Here is an 18,487-nt window from a genome sequence, read left to right on the forward strand (position 1 = left end):
CACATCCTTGCCAACATGTGTTATCTTGCAGCCATTTTAAAAAAGCTTTTGTTTATTTACTTGGCAAAGAGAGACACAGCGAGAGAGGGAACACAAGCAGGGGAAATGGGAGAGGGAGGAGCAGGCTTCCCGCTAAGCAGGGAGCCTGGTGCAGGGCTTGATCCCAGGACGCTGGGATCATGACCCGAGCTGAAGGCAGATGCTTAACTGACTGAGCCACCGAGGCACCTCTCTTGTAGCCATTTTAACAAGATATCTCATTATAGATTTGGTTTTCATTTCCCTGATGATCAGTTATGTTGAATACCTTTCCATATAACGGTTGGCCACTTGTACTTTTTTTTTTTTTTGAGAAATTTTCTATTCAAGTCCTTTGTCCATTTATTAATCAGGTTATTTCTTTCTTTTTGTTTTGTTTTTAAAATTTTTTTAAATTTAATTTCATTTTTTCAGTGTTCCAAGATTCATTGTTTATGCCCCACACCCAGTGCTCCATGCAATACGTGCCCTCCTTAATTCCCACCACCAGGCTCACCTAACCCCCATCTCCCCTCTGCTCCAAAACCCTCAGTTTGTTTCTCACAGTCCACAGTCTCTCATGGTTTGTCAACCCCTCTGATTTCCTCAAATTCACTTTTTCTTTCCTTCTAATATCCCAAAGATATGTATGTGGTGAAAAGAAGGGCCATATGTACCCCAATGTTCATAGCAGCAATGGCCACAATTGCCAAACTGTGGAAAGAGCCAAGATGACCTTCAAGAAATGAATGGATAAAGAAGATATGGTCCATATATACAATGGAATATTATTCCTCCATCAGAAAAGATGAATACCCAACTTTTGTATCAACATGGATGGGACTGGAGGAGATTATACTGAGTGAAATAAGTCAAGCAGAGTCAATTATCATATGGTTTCACTTACTTATGGAGCATAAGGAATAACATGGAGGTTATTTGTTTTCTTGATATTGAGTTGTTTGATAAAAAAAATAAATTTGCAAATAGGGAATCTGCAAATAATAAGGATCGATTACAGAAAACTCAAAATAAGATTGTAGAAATGAACCCAAATAGGTCATTAAGGCCTATAAATGTCAATTAATTGGTAAAGATTACTAGGTTGGATTTTTTTAAAATGTAGATTGACACTGTTTGAGAAATAAAACAAGAATGCATGGAAAGGTTGAAATGAGGGGGGGAGTCGAGGCTAACGCAAACTAAAAAGAGATGGTATAGTTAGACTAATATCAGGCAATACAGAGTTAGAAGATGAGTTTATTTTAGGGATAGAAAAGGGGACACCATATAATGATAAAAGATTTGATTCACCAGAAACTCTATTTATCTAAATAAATACAATTTAGATATATTAAACAAACATTGATGGAATTACAGGCATAAATTGAGAAGTCCTTGTACTAAGAGCCCTTGACATACTTTTCTGAATTACTGATAGGTCAAAGAGAGAAACAGTTAGAAATATTTAAGATATGTAAAGAACACCCAGTAGAGAGATGTCGAGCTTGGCATGCCACACTTAGAGAATTTCAGTATCAGAATGTTGATCACTGGATAGGAGTTATGTAGAAGACATCTACTTACTCTGCCTAAATTTAGGGCAAGGTGTATGAAAGAGACCCGTGGAGCTAACTGTTCTTCTCAAGGTCTGCCCAGTGACTCAGGCTAAAGGCACATTCTTGGTTGAGTAGCCAAGCAGAAGACCTGCCATGCCATTGGGAGGAGGAAAATGTGAGGGAGGAGCTCTCAGTCATGGAAACAGGACCTGAGGCTGGGTGTGCTCCTGGCATGGGGTGGGAGTGGAAGGAGCAGCAGGGGTCATGGGATGTAGTAGAATCACAGTGGGGCCTTACCTGTAGTTTCCCCAAATTGTAACCTGGAAATTCACACTGTTCCCCCAACTCCTGACCATCTGTAGACCTTTTGATTGCAAAATGCTCCTCTGTTTACTGCAAAGAGTAACCTTTGCCATGTGGAGAAGCTGGGCAAAGAGGTAGGTTCTATGATGCAGTTCTGGGGAAACTTCTGACCAACCAGGCTCAGGAACTGAGGAACCCATTGTGTTTGAAACATTGTCAAATGGACAGTTAGGATATAAGAAAAAATCCCCACCATCATTTTAAGTGACTTAGCTTCTTAGGGTCCCAGAAATTTAAGCAAGTTACTTTAATCTCTTAAAATTTCTTGCAACTATACCACTATGCATGCATTAGAATGACTAAAATAGCACATCTACAATCCTAAATGCTAGCAATGAGGCAAGTGGAACTCTCATATATATTACTAGTAGAAATGCAAAATGGTACAGCCATTTTGGAAAACATTTTGGTGGTTTCTTATAAACATATACTTATCCCAAACCAGCAATCCTACTCCTTGGTATTTACCCAAGAGAGATGACAATTTATGTTCATATCAAAATGTTTATAGGGGGTTTATTCAGAATCCCCCAAAACTGGAAATAACCCAAGTGTCCATAACTAGTGAATGGATAAACAACCTGTGGTAATTCATAAGATGAACCTAAATCGGCAATAAAAAGGTCCAGGCAACACACAACAGCTATCATTCATCTGCTGATGGCTTTACTAGAGGAAAAATTTCAAACCATTTTGGTGTACATTCATATTAAGATTGTTTGTAGTGTGTTCTAAATATATATATTCTTACCTATAAATTAGATAGATGTACCACTATACTAAAATATTATGTATTATAAAAGAGAAATTTAAAAAGAATTAGACAAAAGAAATGGTATTAAAATTTTTAATTTATATATTAATAATATTAAATTTATATATTAATAAATTTGTATGTTAAAAATATTAAAACACTGTTATTAAATAAATAATAAATAAATAATAATCCTTTACAGAAAAAAATACAAAGGGATCTCAAATGCATTATGCAAGTATGTTGTAAATATTAATATTGTTAAAACTGCTACATAACTTTTAAAAAGTAAATCCATTTTGGTAATTTGTCAGCACTTACTCACTTGGCTAGGGGAGCAAGGGTCCTTTGGTACAAAAATAAAACTGGTGGCATCACGTTACCTGATTTCAAGCTTTACTACAAAGCTGTGATCACCAAGACAGCATGGTACTGGCATAAAAACAGGCACATGGACCAGTGGAACAGAGTAGAGAGCCCAGATATGGACCCTCAACTCTATGGTCAAATAATCTTTGACAAAACAGGAAAAAATATCCAGTGGAAAAAAGACAGTCTCTTCAAGAAATGGTGCTGGGAAAACTGGACAGCTATATGTAGAAGAATGAAACTTGACCATTCTCTTACACCGTACACAAAGATAAACTCGAAATGGATAAAAGACCTCAACGTGAGACAGGAATCCATCAGAATCCTCGAGGAGAACATAGGGAGTAACCTCTTTGATATCAGCCACAGCAACTTCTTTCAAGATATGTCTCCAAAGGCGAAGGAAACAAAGGCAAAGATGAACTTCTGGGACTTCATCAAGATAAAAAGCTTCTGCACAGCAAAAGAAACAGTCATCAAAACAAAGAGGCAACCCACGGAATGGGAGAAGATATTTGCAAATGACAGTACAGATAAAAGGTTGATATCCAGGATCTATAAAGAACTCCTCAAACTCAACACACACAAAACAGATAATCATATTAAAAAATGGGCAGAAGATATGAACAGACACTTCTCCAATGAAGACATACAAATGGCTACCAGACACATGAAAAAATGTTCATCATCACTAGCCATCAGGGAGATTCAAATCAAAACCACATTGAGATACCACCTTACACCAGTTAGAATGGCCAAAATTAGCAAGACAGGAAACAACGTGTGTTGGAGAGGATGTGGAGAAAGGGGAACCCTCTTACACTGTTGGTGGGAATGCAAACTGGTGCAGCCACTTTGGAGAACAGTGTGGAGATTCCTCAGGAAATTAAAAATAGATCTTCCCTATGACCCTGCAATTGCACTGCTGGGTATTTACCCCAAAGATACAGATGTAGTGAAAAGAAGGGCCATCTGTACCCCAATGTTTATAGCAGCAATGGCCATGGTCACCAAACTGTGGAAAGAACCAAGATGCCCTTCAACGGATGAATGGATAAGGAAGATGTGGTCCATATACACTATGGAGTATTATGCCTCCATCAGAAAGGACGAATACCCAACTTTTGTAGCAACATGGACAGGACTGGAAGAGATTATGCTGAGTGAAATAAGTCAAACAGAGAAAGTCAAGTATCATATGGTTTCACTTATTGGTGGAGCATAACAAATAATATAGAGGACAAGGGTAGATGGAGAGGAGAAGGGAGTTGAGGGAAATTGGAAGGGGAGATGAACCATGAGAGACTATGGACTCTGAAAAACAACCTGAGGGTTTTGAAGGGGCGGGGTGGGAGGGTGGGGGAACCAGGTGGTGGGTATTAGGGAGGGCACAGATTGCATGGAGCACTGGGTGTGGTGAAAAAACTATGAATACTGTTACGCTGAAAATAAATAAAAAATTGGAAAAAAAAAAAAAGTAAATCCATTGGTGTCAAAATACCATCCTAACTTGATATCCACAATCATCCTTTTAGAAAAAAAATACATGGAAAGTAATTCTTTAAAAGTGGGACATTTTAAAGCACTTCTCATTCTCCTTGAATTCATATTTCCATTCCTATTGCCCCACAAATTCTTAATCTAGTGCAATATAATCTTACACTCAAGAGTCTTTCATTTTTTAAAATTTCTTTCCTTGATATTTGAGAGTATTTTAATCACAACCTTTTCATACTGCTATGCAATAAAAACATGTGTAGATTTTAATTTCTCATTTACTAGGACCATAAGACTCTAGGAATAAAAGGTTTTCTTATGGATTGATTCTTCGTTCCATTTTTTATTTAAATAACATAATAATAATGGATATGAGAGTAGATACATTGAAATGATTGATTAATGAAATTTTATTGATAAACAAAATTTTATAAGTAATGTGTCTCTTAGTGATGAGTAAGTGCTGGGTACTAAAAGGAGTTTGGGAGTTTTTTTGTTTGTTTTTTTGTTTATGTTTTTGTTTTTTATTTTTTTAAATAATTTTTTTATTTTTTAATAAACATATAATGTATTATTAGCCCCAGGGGTACAGGTCTGTGAATCGCCAGGTTTACACACTTCACAGCACTCACCATAGCACATACCCTCCCCAATGTCCATAACCCCACCACCCTCTCCCTACCCCCTCTCCCCAGCAACCCTCAGTTTGTTTTGTGAGATTAAGAGTCTCTTATGGTTTGTCTCTCTCCTGATCCCATCTTGTTTCATTTATTCTTTTCCTACCCCCTAAATGCCCCATGTTGCATCTCCACTTCGTCATATCAGGGAGATCATATGATAGTTGTCTTTTTCTGATTGACTTCTTTCACTAAGCATAATACTCTCTAGTTCCATCCGCATCGTCACAAATGGCAAGATTTCATTTCAGTTCTTTTGATGGTTGCATACATAGTATTCCATTGTATATATTACCACATCTTCTTTACAAGAGGAGTTTTGTTATAGGTATGTCACTTGGTTCTTTGAACTTCTAGTACAGTGCCCCAAATCACATAATACTCTATAATAAAAAATATTTTTAATGATCTAAGTTAAGTATTAATAAACTGATTGATTAGCCCCCCTTTCAATTTTTAAGAATTAAGAATTGGAAACCTTATACTTGGAAAGAATTTGTTTCCTAGTAATTAGGATACTGATCAAAAATCAGAAGTGGTTGGGGTGCATGGGTGGCTCAGTGGGTTAAGCCTCTGCCTTTGGCTCAGGTCACAATCCCGGGGTCCTGGGATCAAGCCTTGCATTGGGCTCTCTGCTCAGTGGGGAGCCTGTTCCCCACCCTCCCGCCTGCCTTGCTGCCTTCTTGTGATCTCTGCCTGTCAAATAAACAAATAAAATCTTTTTAAAAAAACCAGAAGTGGTTTTCTTAATTTCTGGAAAGTTTTCCAAAAAGTCTTTACCAGTATTTACCAAATGATCAATAATGGTTTTAATTATACCCAGTATTCTTTGATTTAGACAACTTATTTGATCTGATACACTTTATAAATATTGGAAAGTTTGACTACTATTAACTTTGATAAACCTGTAATAGTATATATTTTATAGAGTGCTTTATATATTTTATAAAGTATCTTATTGCATGTTTTAAATACATTCACTTTTTTTGATGCCACAGATTATCTCACTATATTTATGAAAAATGTCAAATGAATCAACTAATTGACAAAGTCAATCCTCAACTAGCCAAATCATACCATTTTCTCCTACAAAAAGACTGACTTCATTTTTCAATTGAAATGAATATTTTCATGCACATCCTGTGGATATGTACCATCACTCTTGGAATTTCTAACTCTAGGAGAGGGGCTAAAGTCATAGCAATGTACTGTGATTTTGTTACCTGAATAAAACAAGGTACTGACCCCTTAGTGTTTCCTACCCACCTATTTTTTGCTTTGTTCTTGGGGAAGCATCCCCAGGAAAATGCATTTTCAAATTGTTCCTTTGCTTGGAACTCAGTTTTTATACTTTGGACACATGTAAGAGAAAGGTAAGGAATATGCTTCCATCTCTACCTTTTTTGGAAGTAGCTCGGGACTTTCTAAAAGATAAGTAGAAAGATAAATAGAAAGGGAGAAAGGCAGACTGTAGGCTCTTTTTCAGGCAGACCAACTTCAGGAAAAAGTAAATGTGGAATTTAAGAACCAGGACATCATGACCTCAACTCTCGTCTGTGCCTGTGTACCCTCTAGAAGATCTTCCTGTGCCCTCTGGGGTATGGGTATGCCAGCATGCAGTACAGAGAGGACTGATTGAGTTGGTCTTCTCATTTTTCAAATGGCTAAACTGAGAAAGGAGTAGCCCAAAGTGACATGGTGAATTAATGGTGGAACTTGGGCTTCAGACAGTCTCTTCTTTCCTGGCTCATTGTTCTTCCTACAAGACCCTTGCCTCTGCCTTCCAAGTCTGTCTCAGTCCCCAGAGCCACTGAACCAGTCCCCCACACCCATTTGCCTGTTTCCCACAGGACCCATGTTTTGTAGTCACTTGCCCAAACAAATCCCCCTCCAGAATGAATTCACTCTGTTTTAATGTTGCTGGGTTTAGGAAATAAAAATATAAGATGACCAACTAAATTTGAATGTCTGATAAACACTGAAGCATTTTTAGTGTACCTATGGTCTTTATATTTCATGGGATATACTCCTATTAAAAACACAAACTGAGGACTCTGAGAAACAATCTGAGGGTTTTAGAGGAGAGAGGGTGCGGGGATGGGTGAGCCTGGTGGTGGGTGCTAAGGAGGGCATGTATTGCATGGAGCACTGGGTGCTGTACCTAAACAATGAATCTTGGAATACTGCATCAAAAACTAATGATGTATCTTATGGTGACTAAAAACACAATAAAAAATAAAAATTAAAATAAAAAAATAATGTATCAGTGTTAGTTCATCAATTGTAACCGATGTACCATATTAATGCAAGATGTTAGTAATAGGGAAACTGGATCGCAAGGGGCATATGAAAACTCTCCGTACTTTCTGCTCAAATTTTCTGTATACTTAAAACTTCTCTAGATCAAAGTCTATTTATTTTTAAAAAATACTAATTGAATATCCTGTATTATATTTGGCAATCCAATTGGTCTTCATCTTTCCTTGTACCCGCACCGCTGGAGCTCTTCTTCCTACTAATTGGCTACCAGCTAATATGATCAATGAGTACTCAAGACTGGGTTAATGGGTGTAAAACTTCAAACCAAAACAGAGATCTGACATAAAAATGTAAGATACCATAAGGCCTTGGCTATTCTTTTGGGGGAACAGAATAATGAAGCACACAGTTTTTGTTTTTGTTTTTGTTTTTTACAGGAAATGCAAGAACTAAAAAGACAATAGATATCCTTTTTTGGTATTCAGTAAATCACTTGTCTATTGACTAAAGTATATTAAGCACTAATTAGGTAGTCACTGTGCTTTCCACAATAGTTCTATTAATTCCCATGTCTATGAAGTAGGTGTGTTACTATTTCCTTAAGGAAAACTGAGGTGTGGGATGCCTCGCTGGCTCAGTTGGAAGAGCATGGCTCTCTTGATTTTGTGCTTGTGAATTCAAGCTCCACATTGAGTTTAAGACTAGTTAAAACTAAAATATTGAAAGAAAGAAGAAGGTAGGTAGGAAGGAAGGAAGAAAGGAAGGGAAGAGGGAAGGAAGGAAAAAAGAAAAGAAGGAAGGAAGACTTTGGCTCAGTGAAGTTCAGTGGCTGAGCCAAGACCTCTAGCTGGTAAGTGGGGGACCACGATGTGAACTCAGGTCCAACTCCAAGCACTGTTTTTGACCATTCCAAGCCACTTCATGAATAATCTTCACCCGATCTCATCTAATCCTCATAGGGACAGCAAAGCTGCCCAGTACGTTGTATGGTTTCCATTTTCCGGATGAGGAAACTGAGGCTCCAGGTTACAGCTACAGTGATAAGTTGCCAAGCCAGTACCCCGAATCAGTGTCACTCACTGGGTTTGGGGCCATAATTGTCATTACTGAACAGTCAGACACTGTTGTAAAATTCGGGAGGGTACAGGATTAGAATTCTGGAGACAAAAATGAATAACTTTTCACAAGTCTTTACTCTTAGGCAGCCACATATTCATGGTTTCAGGAGATCTGGAAAAGACTCTACCCCTTTCCCAGTGTCTGAAGTTCCAACAATAACAGGTGCATTCCTGGGCATAATGATGTTCTTTGTCTCTCTTTCTGTCTCCCTTCCTTTCTGCCTCCATCCCTCTCTTGTTGTTTTCAAAATGCATTTAGTCTGAGAGAGGTAACATGGCAAGGCATTGTCAGTTCTTCACATAACAAAATTAAAAAGTACATAAGGACTAGGAAGAGACATGTGTAAATGGGGGTGGAATGAGTAGGGGAGGGTCATTCATTTATGGGGTCTCTGGGAGTATCAGAAGCTAGGCTTGAATGACACCAGAAGGAATACAAGGAATCCTTTTTGTTAACCCGAGGTCATCCAGGATTTTTTTGTTCCTGGGGCTCTAAGACCCTATGGGACATGCCCAGGCCCTCCTAAAAATCTCATACCATCAGTTTCTTGTCATCGGTGGAGCAAGAAAAAGGTGTTCACTCATGTCTGGGGTTGCCTTGGGAATGAGAGTGGGCAAACCAGCTCGGCAACTATTCCAGACAAATCCCTGTGATCATCCATATGTGACCTCTCATATAGGAGCAAGACTGGGCAAATGTCCTGCTGGGACACTGTGGAGTACTGTAGCAGAGTGTGGGGCCACTGGAAGGGGCCTGAGAGTCCTACCCTACTCTCCACCTGACCTCAGACAAACCCCTTACCCACTGTGCATCTCGGTTTCCTCTTCTGTGAACCGAGAGAAGTGGTGGGCCATTGTCACAGTTCTCAGCACCTGGTCTGTGTCTCTGTCTGGCTTGTGCCTAATCCCCATGCCTCTTCTCATCCCACACAAGCACCTTCCCCTCCACAGTTCTACCTTCTCCTGGAGGAATGTAGCACTCCTGCTTCTCTCTCTGTCTTTGGAGGAGACCACTTCATCACCAATCAAGAGAGTCAAAGGTGAGTTCAGAGAAGCTGCAGCCACCCCTTCTTAGGAGGCCTTCCTGGGACTGAGGGTCAGAAAGGAGACAAAGACTTGTGTTGTATGAGGTCACTTCCTCTGTGGCTTTAGAGAACTAGCCCAACTCACTCACCCTGGAAACTTCAAATTTTTCCCTCACTGTTCACTCCAAATTATTTCCCTAGCTTCACCTGAAATGTGTATTTTCCAAGTTTAATTTTTTAAAAGTGAGTCATTACTAGGCAGGAACCCAAGGGCAGAAGTCAGTGAGGAGGTGGTTGCACAAGTGAAGGAGAGAGATGGAATGATGTCAGGAGCTGACCTGGAAATGGTGGCAAAGAGGGAAAGACATAGGGCTTGGAGAGAAATGAGGAGGTAGAACTGACTCAAGTACATGACTGAGAGGATGCTAGGGTGAAAGAGAGGGAGGAGTGAAACTCAGGGTTCTCATGAGAACCCGGGGGGTCTGTTGATGCCAAATATAAAGATGGGAGCAGAGAGAAGGAGGCACTGCTAAGGCATAGGAGATGCTAAGTCTGATTTATACATGTGGGCATAGAGGTCTCTTGAGATTCCCAGATATTTGTTCCCACCTGGTTGGATATGTGCCTTCAGCTTGGAAGTGAGAAAAGTTCTGGAGGGAGGCATGGTAACCACAGTTAGCTTGGTGGGAATGGATGCAGGAAGTGTGTGTCAGGTAATGACAACACAGAGCTGAGATAGGAACTTTGGGGAGAATCCCCAGTAGCTGTAGAGGAATGCCCAAGGTATGTGCATTCAGGGAGGAAACCACGGAGACAAGGTTAGTAGTTGAGGAGGGCTGACTGGGAGGAAGGAGGATTCTAAATGACAGCTGAAGCTGACAGTGGGCAAGGAGTACAATGGCTAAACCAAAAAAGGTTTACATGCCTCAAAAGCTGAAGGGAGGACTGACTAGAGTCTACACTAGTGAGGGGACATTTGTCTTTATAGTCCCAAGATTTCTATGCCTTTTTACCTCTTTGGAGGTGTCCCTATTTGATTTGCTTTACTCTCTCTGTGCCCAAACCTAAAACAGTAATTTCTAAGCAGCCTACATCATGGTGCCTGACTGCCTGCTTTGGTGTCACTGGAGGCACTTTTTTTTCCTTTTATGACTTTTTAAAAAAATTTATTTATTTTTTAAATTTCTTTTCAGTGTTCCAGAATTCATTGTTTATGCACCACACCCAGTGCTCCATGCAATACGTGCCCTCCATAATACCCACCACCAGGCTCACCCAACCTCCCACCCCGCAGCCCCTCCAAAACTCTCAGATTGTTTTTCAGAGTCCACAGTCTCTCATGGTTCATTCCCCCCCCCCTCCAATTTTCCCCAACTCCCTTCTCCTCTCCATCTCCCCATGGCCCACTGGAGGCACTTTTAAGTGATGTATGATACATTGGTGAATTGAATTTAAATTTTAAAGAGAGAAAAAAAATTAAGCCCCTAGGCTTCACTTTCTAGAGATTCTGTTTCAGGCCATGGTCTGTAGTTTCTAAAAGATGCACAGGTGTTTTCAATGTACACTCCAAATTAGGAACCATAACTCTCCTTAGCCTTAGACATCCTTGGAGAGTGTATGAAGCGTGGTATGAAGAATAAGAAATAAAGCTGGAAAGTACAAAAAGTCTCAATGGCCAGTGTTCAGGGCTTCTGGAGCGAGTTATGGATTAGAGCTCCTAGACTCCTCATTCACGGTATTTTTCCCATCTGACTTCATTTTTTTTTTTTAAAACCTGGAAATTAGAAGGGTGATGCTGATGATCAATATGGTGTTTCCAATTCTGAACTCCTATAATTCCAAGACTCAGTAGTCTCCAAAAGGATCATGCTTCTCTGGTCAGAAGTCTGGTGTGGTCTCAAAGGATTTTCTGCTCAGGTTCTCAGCAGGCAGAATCCAGGGTTGCAGCGAAAAGTGCAGTCCCCATCTGGGACCCAGGATTCTCACTGACACTCACTGGCTGTGGCAGAATCATTTCCTTGCACTTGTACCACTGAGGTTGCTTCCAGAGGTCACCTTCAGTCCAGGATACTAAGTTCCCTCTGTCCTCAGAGCTCCTAATAACATGTTGGGTTCCTCTCACATGTGAAATTTATCTTACCTCTTCTCTATTAGTCAGGGGAGAAACTCTTCTTTTTAAGGTCTCAACAACTTAGATGTGGCTCAGTCAGATAATTAAGGTCAATTAACTTGGGACTCTAATTCCATCTATGAAATCCCTCATAGTCCACCTAAATTCAAGTGTGATTCAATAACAAGAGGACGGACAACTTGGGGAGGCAACTTTAGAATTCTACTTCCCACAAGCTCAGAAATTAGTAAGCTGTGTCAAGCCCTAAAAAGGGAGAAGAAAACCCATATCTGCCAAGCTCTTCCCATGTGCCAGGCACTGTGATGAATGCATTGTAAGCATCATCCCCCTTAATTCTTATAAGCAGTTTGTAAGGTAGAGATTGTAATTCTCATTTTATAGATGGGAAATGTTGGACTCAGGAGGAAAACCTTTTTTCCCCCCAAGATTACTTACCTAGTCGTGTTGGAGTCAGGCTCCCAAACCAGGTGTGATACACTGCTCCTCCCATTGCCCATTTCTGTTCCCTTTAAGGGTAACTGAGAAGCTATATAGTGGAACTCAGGTTGGTCTTTTTTTTTTTTTTAAGATTTTATTTATTTATTTGACAGAGATCACAAGTAGGCAGAGAGGCAGGCAGAGAGAGTGGAGGAAGCAGTCTCCCTGCTGAGCAGAGAGCCTGATGTGGGGCTCGATCCCAAGACCCTGGGATCATGTCCCAAGCTGAAGGCAGAGACTTTAACCCACTGAGCCACCCAGGCACCCCCAGGTTGGTCTTGATTTCACAAGGAGTCAGGGACCCAAGTCAGGAATCAGGACTACTATACTCCTATTTCCATGGTATTTCTACCCCTCCTTACTAATTAATTTCCCCTATCAACTAAGACTCTGGAAGCAGAGGAATTGGGCATTAACATTAAGTTTCAAGAGGAGAGAAGCTCCTGGACTTAAGGAAAGGCTCTTGGTTCCTATCTAGTTCCCTGCCATGAAATCTGAAATGCTTCCCCTTCAGTTGACCTGAGCACAGATTCCTGATTCAGATCAATCGAAATGAACTATGAGGGGTGAGAGGAAGACCCAGCTCCTAAATTTAAGCGGAGGTACTGAGGATGGAAGGTGGAAGAGACAGCTGATAGAATGTTACTGTTCACCTTTGCCATGGGAGGAGAACTGAAACTCTCAAAGGATGTGAATTTGGATGTTGCTTTCTTGTAGAGAAAGCAGGAGTGTGCCCCCGAGAAAGGGTCATCTGTGAGACTCAAGTTCCAGACTTCTGCACAACCGATTGGGATTGCCTAAAACAAATGAAGTGTTGTTCATTTGCCTGTGGGAAAAAGTGCATGGATCCATTCCAAGGTAATAGCCCCCAGGCTGAGGGCACAAGTATCTTTTGAGTTGTCTTATTTCCTGCTCCATCCAGAGCTGGTTGAATGATTTCCTTGGATGGTAGGACAAGAAGTCAGGGTTCATGCTTTTCTTGTTCTTGAATCAGATTCCCAACCCTCAAGTACAAACAATGAGTCCAGGCATGAGGAATGTCAACTGGAAAATATTGATGACAGTCTTCTTTGATCCAACATTCAAACACTCACACACAACTAATACTTGTTGCATGCTCACAAAGTGTCAAGAGACTATTGTTGGCACATGGTAAATATAAACCTCAGTCAGCTTGGATGCTGGGCTTGGTTTTGGACTCTTTGGCTTTCAAAGAGGTTTTCTGGTGGCTTAAAGTAAAGAGTATCTCATAATAGGAAACTCTGATATATATATATATATATGTGTGTGTGTATACACACACACACACACACATATATATATATGAATGAATGGGCCAGACCACAATAATGCCTTAGGCACTTTGGATACAGTCACTGAACAAATCTTGTCCTCCCAAAGCTCAGGGCCTTAGAGAACAAAAATCAGTTCCATATTTGTAGGAGAGCTAGGCTAGAGCTTTTATTGACAGTGGCTCTCTCTATGACTTGTACGGTCATACTAAAAACTGCGTAAAAGCTGAGAGCCTGACCCCTTCTCTTTTTTCCTACCCTTTATGTTCTTCCCTCTCTGCATCCCACCTTCAGAACCCTGCATGCTACCCCCAGAAGAAGGAGAGTGTGACATTAGTATCTTTCGCTGGCATTTTGACTTTAAACTTCAGTCCTGTGAACCATTTATCTATGGAGGCTGCTTTGGGAATGCCAACAACTTCCTCAGCATCACAAACTGCAAAATGGCTTGCTCACCACCTGGTAAGATTTATATCTCTGGCAATCCAAGGGATTAGTATATGTTCAGGCTTTGAGGTTAAACTGATTTGGTTCAAGTCTACTCTATCATTCCCTGAATGGGTGGTCTTGGGTCAGTTGCCTGTTTCCCTGAGCTTCAGTATTCTTGTCTATAAAAGGGGGATAATAATAGTATTTACCTAATAGAGTTGTTGTATCAGAAAAATGACATAGTGCACTTATCTATTGAGTAGTACCTGAGGCCTCACCCAAGAATGAAGCATAAACAGGTCAGGTCTGGGATCACGTGAAGTCGGAGTAGAGCACACAGTAACTGAAGAATAGGATGAAGTGAAGGTGAGGGCTGTGGATTAATTCCTACTATAATGACAAGCACCAATAATATTGGGAGATAGTATCTTACAGAGGTAGGTGCCAGATAACCCAGATAAAAATCCTCCTTTTCCCATTTATTGCAATTTTCTTCAGCTCTCTGAGTTTCAGTTCCCTCCTCTGTAACACTGAAATAACAGCAAAACATCTTTGAGTTTTTGGTGGATTATGTGTGATCGGGACACAAGGATTTGACATAGGGGCTGTTAAGTAGTGTGGGCTTGCTTAATGGTAGCACCCTAGGTGGTGACCATTGATGTTCAAATGCAGCACTGTATCTAGCATTACAACTTTGATGTCAGATTCTAGGAAGCAGGCTGAATAGTGTATCATCACTTCCACTATACAGACAAGGAAACAGAGTCAAATAGATAAAGTTAGTTGCCCAAGGATTCACAGTGGGTCAGGAGTAGACCTGGAATTTTAATTCTGTAATTCCAGTGAGCCTGAATAGCAAAGACTTTATTGTGGTCTGTCCCACTGTGGAAGGCTTTAAGAAATCATGGCACTATGCATTAGACCTTGGCTCACTCTCAGAAGCAGTAGGAAGAAGAAACCATGTAATGAACTTGGGTGGGATTGATGGAAATTTATGATTGGGTTAAGAAAGAACCTAGGGCATAATAAATAACATGGAGGACATGGGAAGATGGAGAGGAGAAGGGAGTTGAGGGAAATTGGAAGGGGAGGTGAACCATGAGAGACTATGGACTCTGAAAAACAACCTGAGGGTTTTGAAGGGGAGGGGGGTGGGAGGTTGGGGGAACCAGGTGGTGGGTATTAGGGAGGGCACGTATTGCATGGAGCACTGGGTGTGGTGCAAAAACAATGAATACTGTTACGCTGAAAATTTAAAAAAAAATTAAAAAAAAATAAAATAAAGAAAGAAAGAACCTAGGGGTGCCTGGGTGGCTCAGTAAGTTAAGCCTCTGCTTTTGGCTCGGGTCATGATCTCAGGGTCCTGGGATTGAGTCCCACATTGGGCTCTCTGCTGGGTGGGGAGCCTGCTTCCTCCTCTCTCTCTCTCTGCCTGCCTCTCTACCTACTTGTGATCTCTCTCCGTCAAATAAATAAATAAATAAATAAATAAATAAATAAATCTTTAAAAAAGAAAGAAAGAACCTAACCGTAGCTCTGGGAGTCAAATTCACCACACTCTGTCAGAGTCCAACTTGAGGAAGAAGGAGAGGGAAGAGAAGGAGAAGAGAGGAGAAAGAGAAGAAGGAGGAGGAGAAGGAATAAAATAAGGAAAAAAAAACTTCCTGTCCTCATAGAATTTGTAATCAGATAATGACAAGAGGAAACATGCACAAAATGTGAAAAAATTGATTTTAACACCATCTATGTCCTAGTGACCCACATTTGTAGCTCCAGTCTGAATTTGACTCCCAAACTCCAATTGCATACTCTACTCCTTCATCTCAATCTCACAAACACCTCACACTTCACTTGTCTAAAACAGAGGTTCTCATCCATCTCAAACTTGCTCTGTCCACAGTTCTCCCTCTCTTGGTCGAAATGAACTGCTAAATCATCCTTGATGAATCAACATTGACATTCTCAATCCACACCGATGGAGTTAGGAAATCATTTTAGATCTACCTTAAAAATAGATCCATAATCTGAACACGACTTACTATGTCTTCAGCTGCCACACCAATCCAGGGAGCTCTCTTCTCACCTGAAGCTTCAAAGAACGAGCCTAACTCTCTTTCTCCTACAATCCATGAGATGCTGAGGCATTCCATTCTGCCATAGCCTACCAGAGGTAGTCACAGTAGAGTGAACCAAGTCACAGAAAGAGATACTAATTTTATTTTATTTTATTTTATTTTTTTAAAGATTTTATTTACTTATTTGACAGACAGAGATCACAAGTAGGCAGAGAGGCAGGCAGAGAGAGAGAGAGGGAAGCAGGCTCCCTGCTGAGCAGAGAGCCCGATGCGGGGCTCGATCCCAGGACCCTGGGATCATGACCTGAGCTGAAGGCAGAGGCTTTAACCCACTGAGCCACCCAGGTGCCCCGAGATACTAATTTTAAAGGGAGGGGAAAGGTGTTTGAAGGGTGTGAGAAGGGGTGGGGTTTGAGAGAACTCACATCTACTCTTGTTTTAGTCAAGAATGGACAGTGCCCACTCTTCCCTTTCAAGGACCGTATGGAGTGTCCAGCTTCGTGTAAGAGTGACTTCGATTGCCCCAAAACTACCAAATGTTGTGAATCCATGTGTGGCTTTGTTTGTGCCAAGGCCTGGACAGGTGAGAACTAGGGATATACCTCCCAACATATCTAGGGCATATGCTAAGGATGCTATGTTGTTCCATTGAATAAGGATGCCCCTTTGGTTGACCTTAGATATCTCTAGGGAATTTTTCTTTCTTTAATGCCCTATCACTGCTCTCATGTTGTCCTCCTAATTTCAGGAAACTATTATGCTAGTCTTCAAAGCCAACCATGCATAGTATCATTCCCTATTTTTTCCCCATGAGAACTTATTTATTCTGAGTCTCATTCTTCACTGACTGACAGGTGACGATATCCACTTACTCATACAAAAAAAAAAAAAAAAGATAACCATTAGGTACATTCCTAATAAACCCTTTGTCTATACAGAACTTCACATGAAGTGCATATTCACATCCTGTAAGGTATGCTGGGGAAAAGATGGGTAGCAAACTGCTATTGGGACAGAAGTGAACTCTGTGGCGTCCGAGACTAGTGTTCATTTCCTTACATAATATTGAGATAGTATGGTTTCGTCTCAGGGATTCTTAGTGTTTGGTGGCGCATACAGCATGGTATAGTGGAAGGAAACCAAGGCCTTTCAACTGACTTCAACTCTTCCACTTGTCTTCTGTATGGCCATACACTACTCACTTGCCCCTACACTAACCTCAAGTTCTGCAACATATAAAACAAAGAAGTTCTGGGTGCTCTCTAATACTCCTTCTACCTCTGGTAATTTGGGGTTAGATAATCCAAATCCATTACTTCTCTGGGGGCCAGCAGGAATCCTATCAGATTGTCTATGTCAGAGATGGCAAGCCTTTTTCATACACCTCAAATTATTAGCCACTGGAAGTTGATACTCTGCCTTCTGCACTCTATTTTTACTCTGGGGGGAAGGGTAAGAGGTTTAGTCAGAAGAAACCCCTGTTTAGAGTTTCCCAAGTTTCCCCAAACTATGATCAAGTATTTCATGTTCAAATGTCTTATTTTATCCCATAAAGTCAAACCAGGTTTCTGCCCACACAAGCCCATGGTGTGTTCCAAGATTGATAGACCCAAGTGTCTTCAGGATTATGATTGCCCAGTGTCACAGAAGTGCTGCTCACGTTGTGGACTGAAGTGCCTGGAACCTCAAAAATGAATAGTAAGTGGAAAATATTATCCTTGATGTAATTAATTATGAGTAGGATAATAAAAACTATCAATTTTATCTCCTATCCAACTGCTTTCCTAGATTGACTTATGAAATATAACAATATTTACTGGGGTTACTTTGATTGTATATATAATCTTATCATCTGAAAATGATGGAAAAGTTTGACTCTGCTTTATTCCAATATCGTGACTTAGTTTCCTCACCTTTTTATATCTAGAGCCTCTGAAATTATGTTGAAAATAAAAGCAATGACATCTATCCTTGTCTGGTTCCTTATTTTAAAGTTGGCGTCTCACCAGAGAATCTCGTAGTACACAAATGGTACCTAATCAGGCCAAATTTTAAAATGCTGTAACCAAGCCACAGACTAAACTGGGTGCCCTAATGGGCTAGCGTGATTGAGGCAGAAAAGAGAGTAAGTTATCTAGAAGACAGGTGGATGGAAAGAAAGGAAGTTGAGGAAAAGAGAGTAAAACAACTAATAGTCTATAAAGAAAAGTTTTAAGAAAGCAGTGATGCCATGAAATGTACCAAGGTCAGAATTATTGTGGTGCCTGAAGGTGAAGGGGCAGGGGGGCAGAAAGTATATCTCAGAGCTGAGGACATCCCTAATCTGAGGAAGGAAAAAAGCATTCATGTCCAAGAAGTAGAGAGAACCACTCCCAAATCAATAAAAATACATCAACACCCTGACATATAATAGTGAGACTTGCAAAATTCAGAGACAAAGAGAA

General features: G+C 40.5%; 1 protein-coding gene across 1 annotated transcript; it reads left to right on the top strand.

Moving 5' to 3' along the window:
* Nucleotides 1-1,955: 1,955 nt before the first annotated feature.
* On the top strand, nt 1,956-17,738 carry WFDC8 (WAP four-disulfide core domain 8; the record flags this gene model as incomplete). The annotated part of the gene is given in 7 exon segments (XM_080814735.1): nt 1,956-2,004; nt 2,007-2,014; nt 9,549-9,654; nt 12,965-13,105; nt 13,834-14,001; nt 16,486-16,626; nt 17,599-17,738. Coding segments are annotated over 7 exon segments (753 nt in total).
* Nucleotides 17,739-18,487: the final 749 nt, after the last annotated feature.

The sequence above is a fragment of the Martes martes genome, assembly GCF_963455335.1.
Source record: "Martes martes genome assembly, chromosome: 9".
In the NCBI taxonomy this organism is placed as follows: domain Eukaryota; kingdom Metazoa; phylum Chordata; class Mammalia; order Carnivora; family Mustelidae; genus Martes; species Martes martes.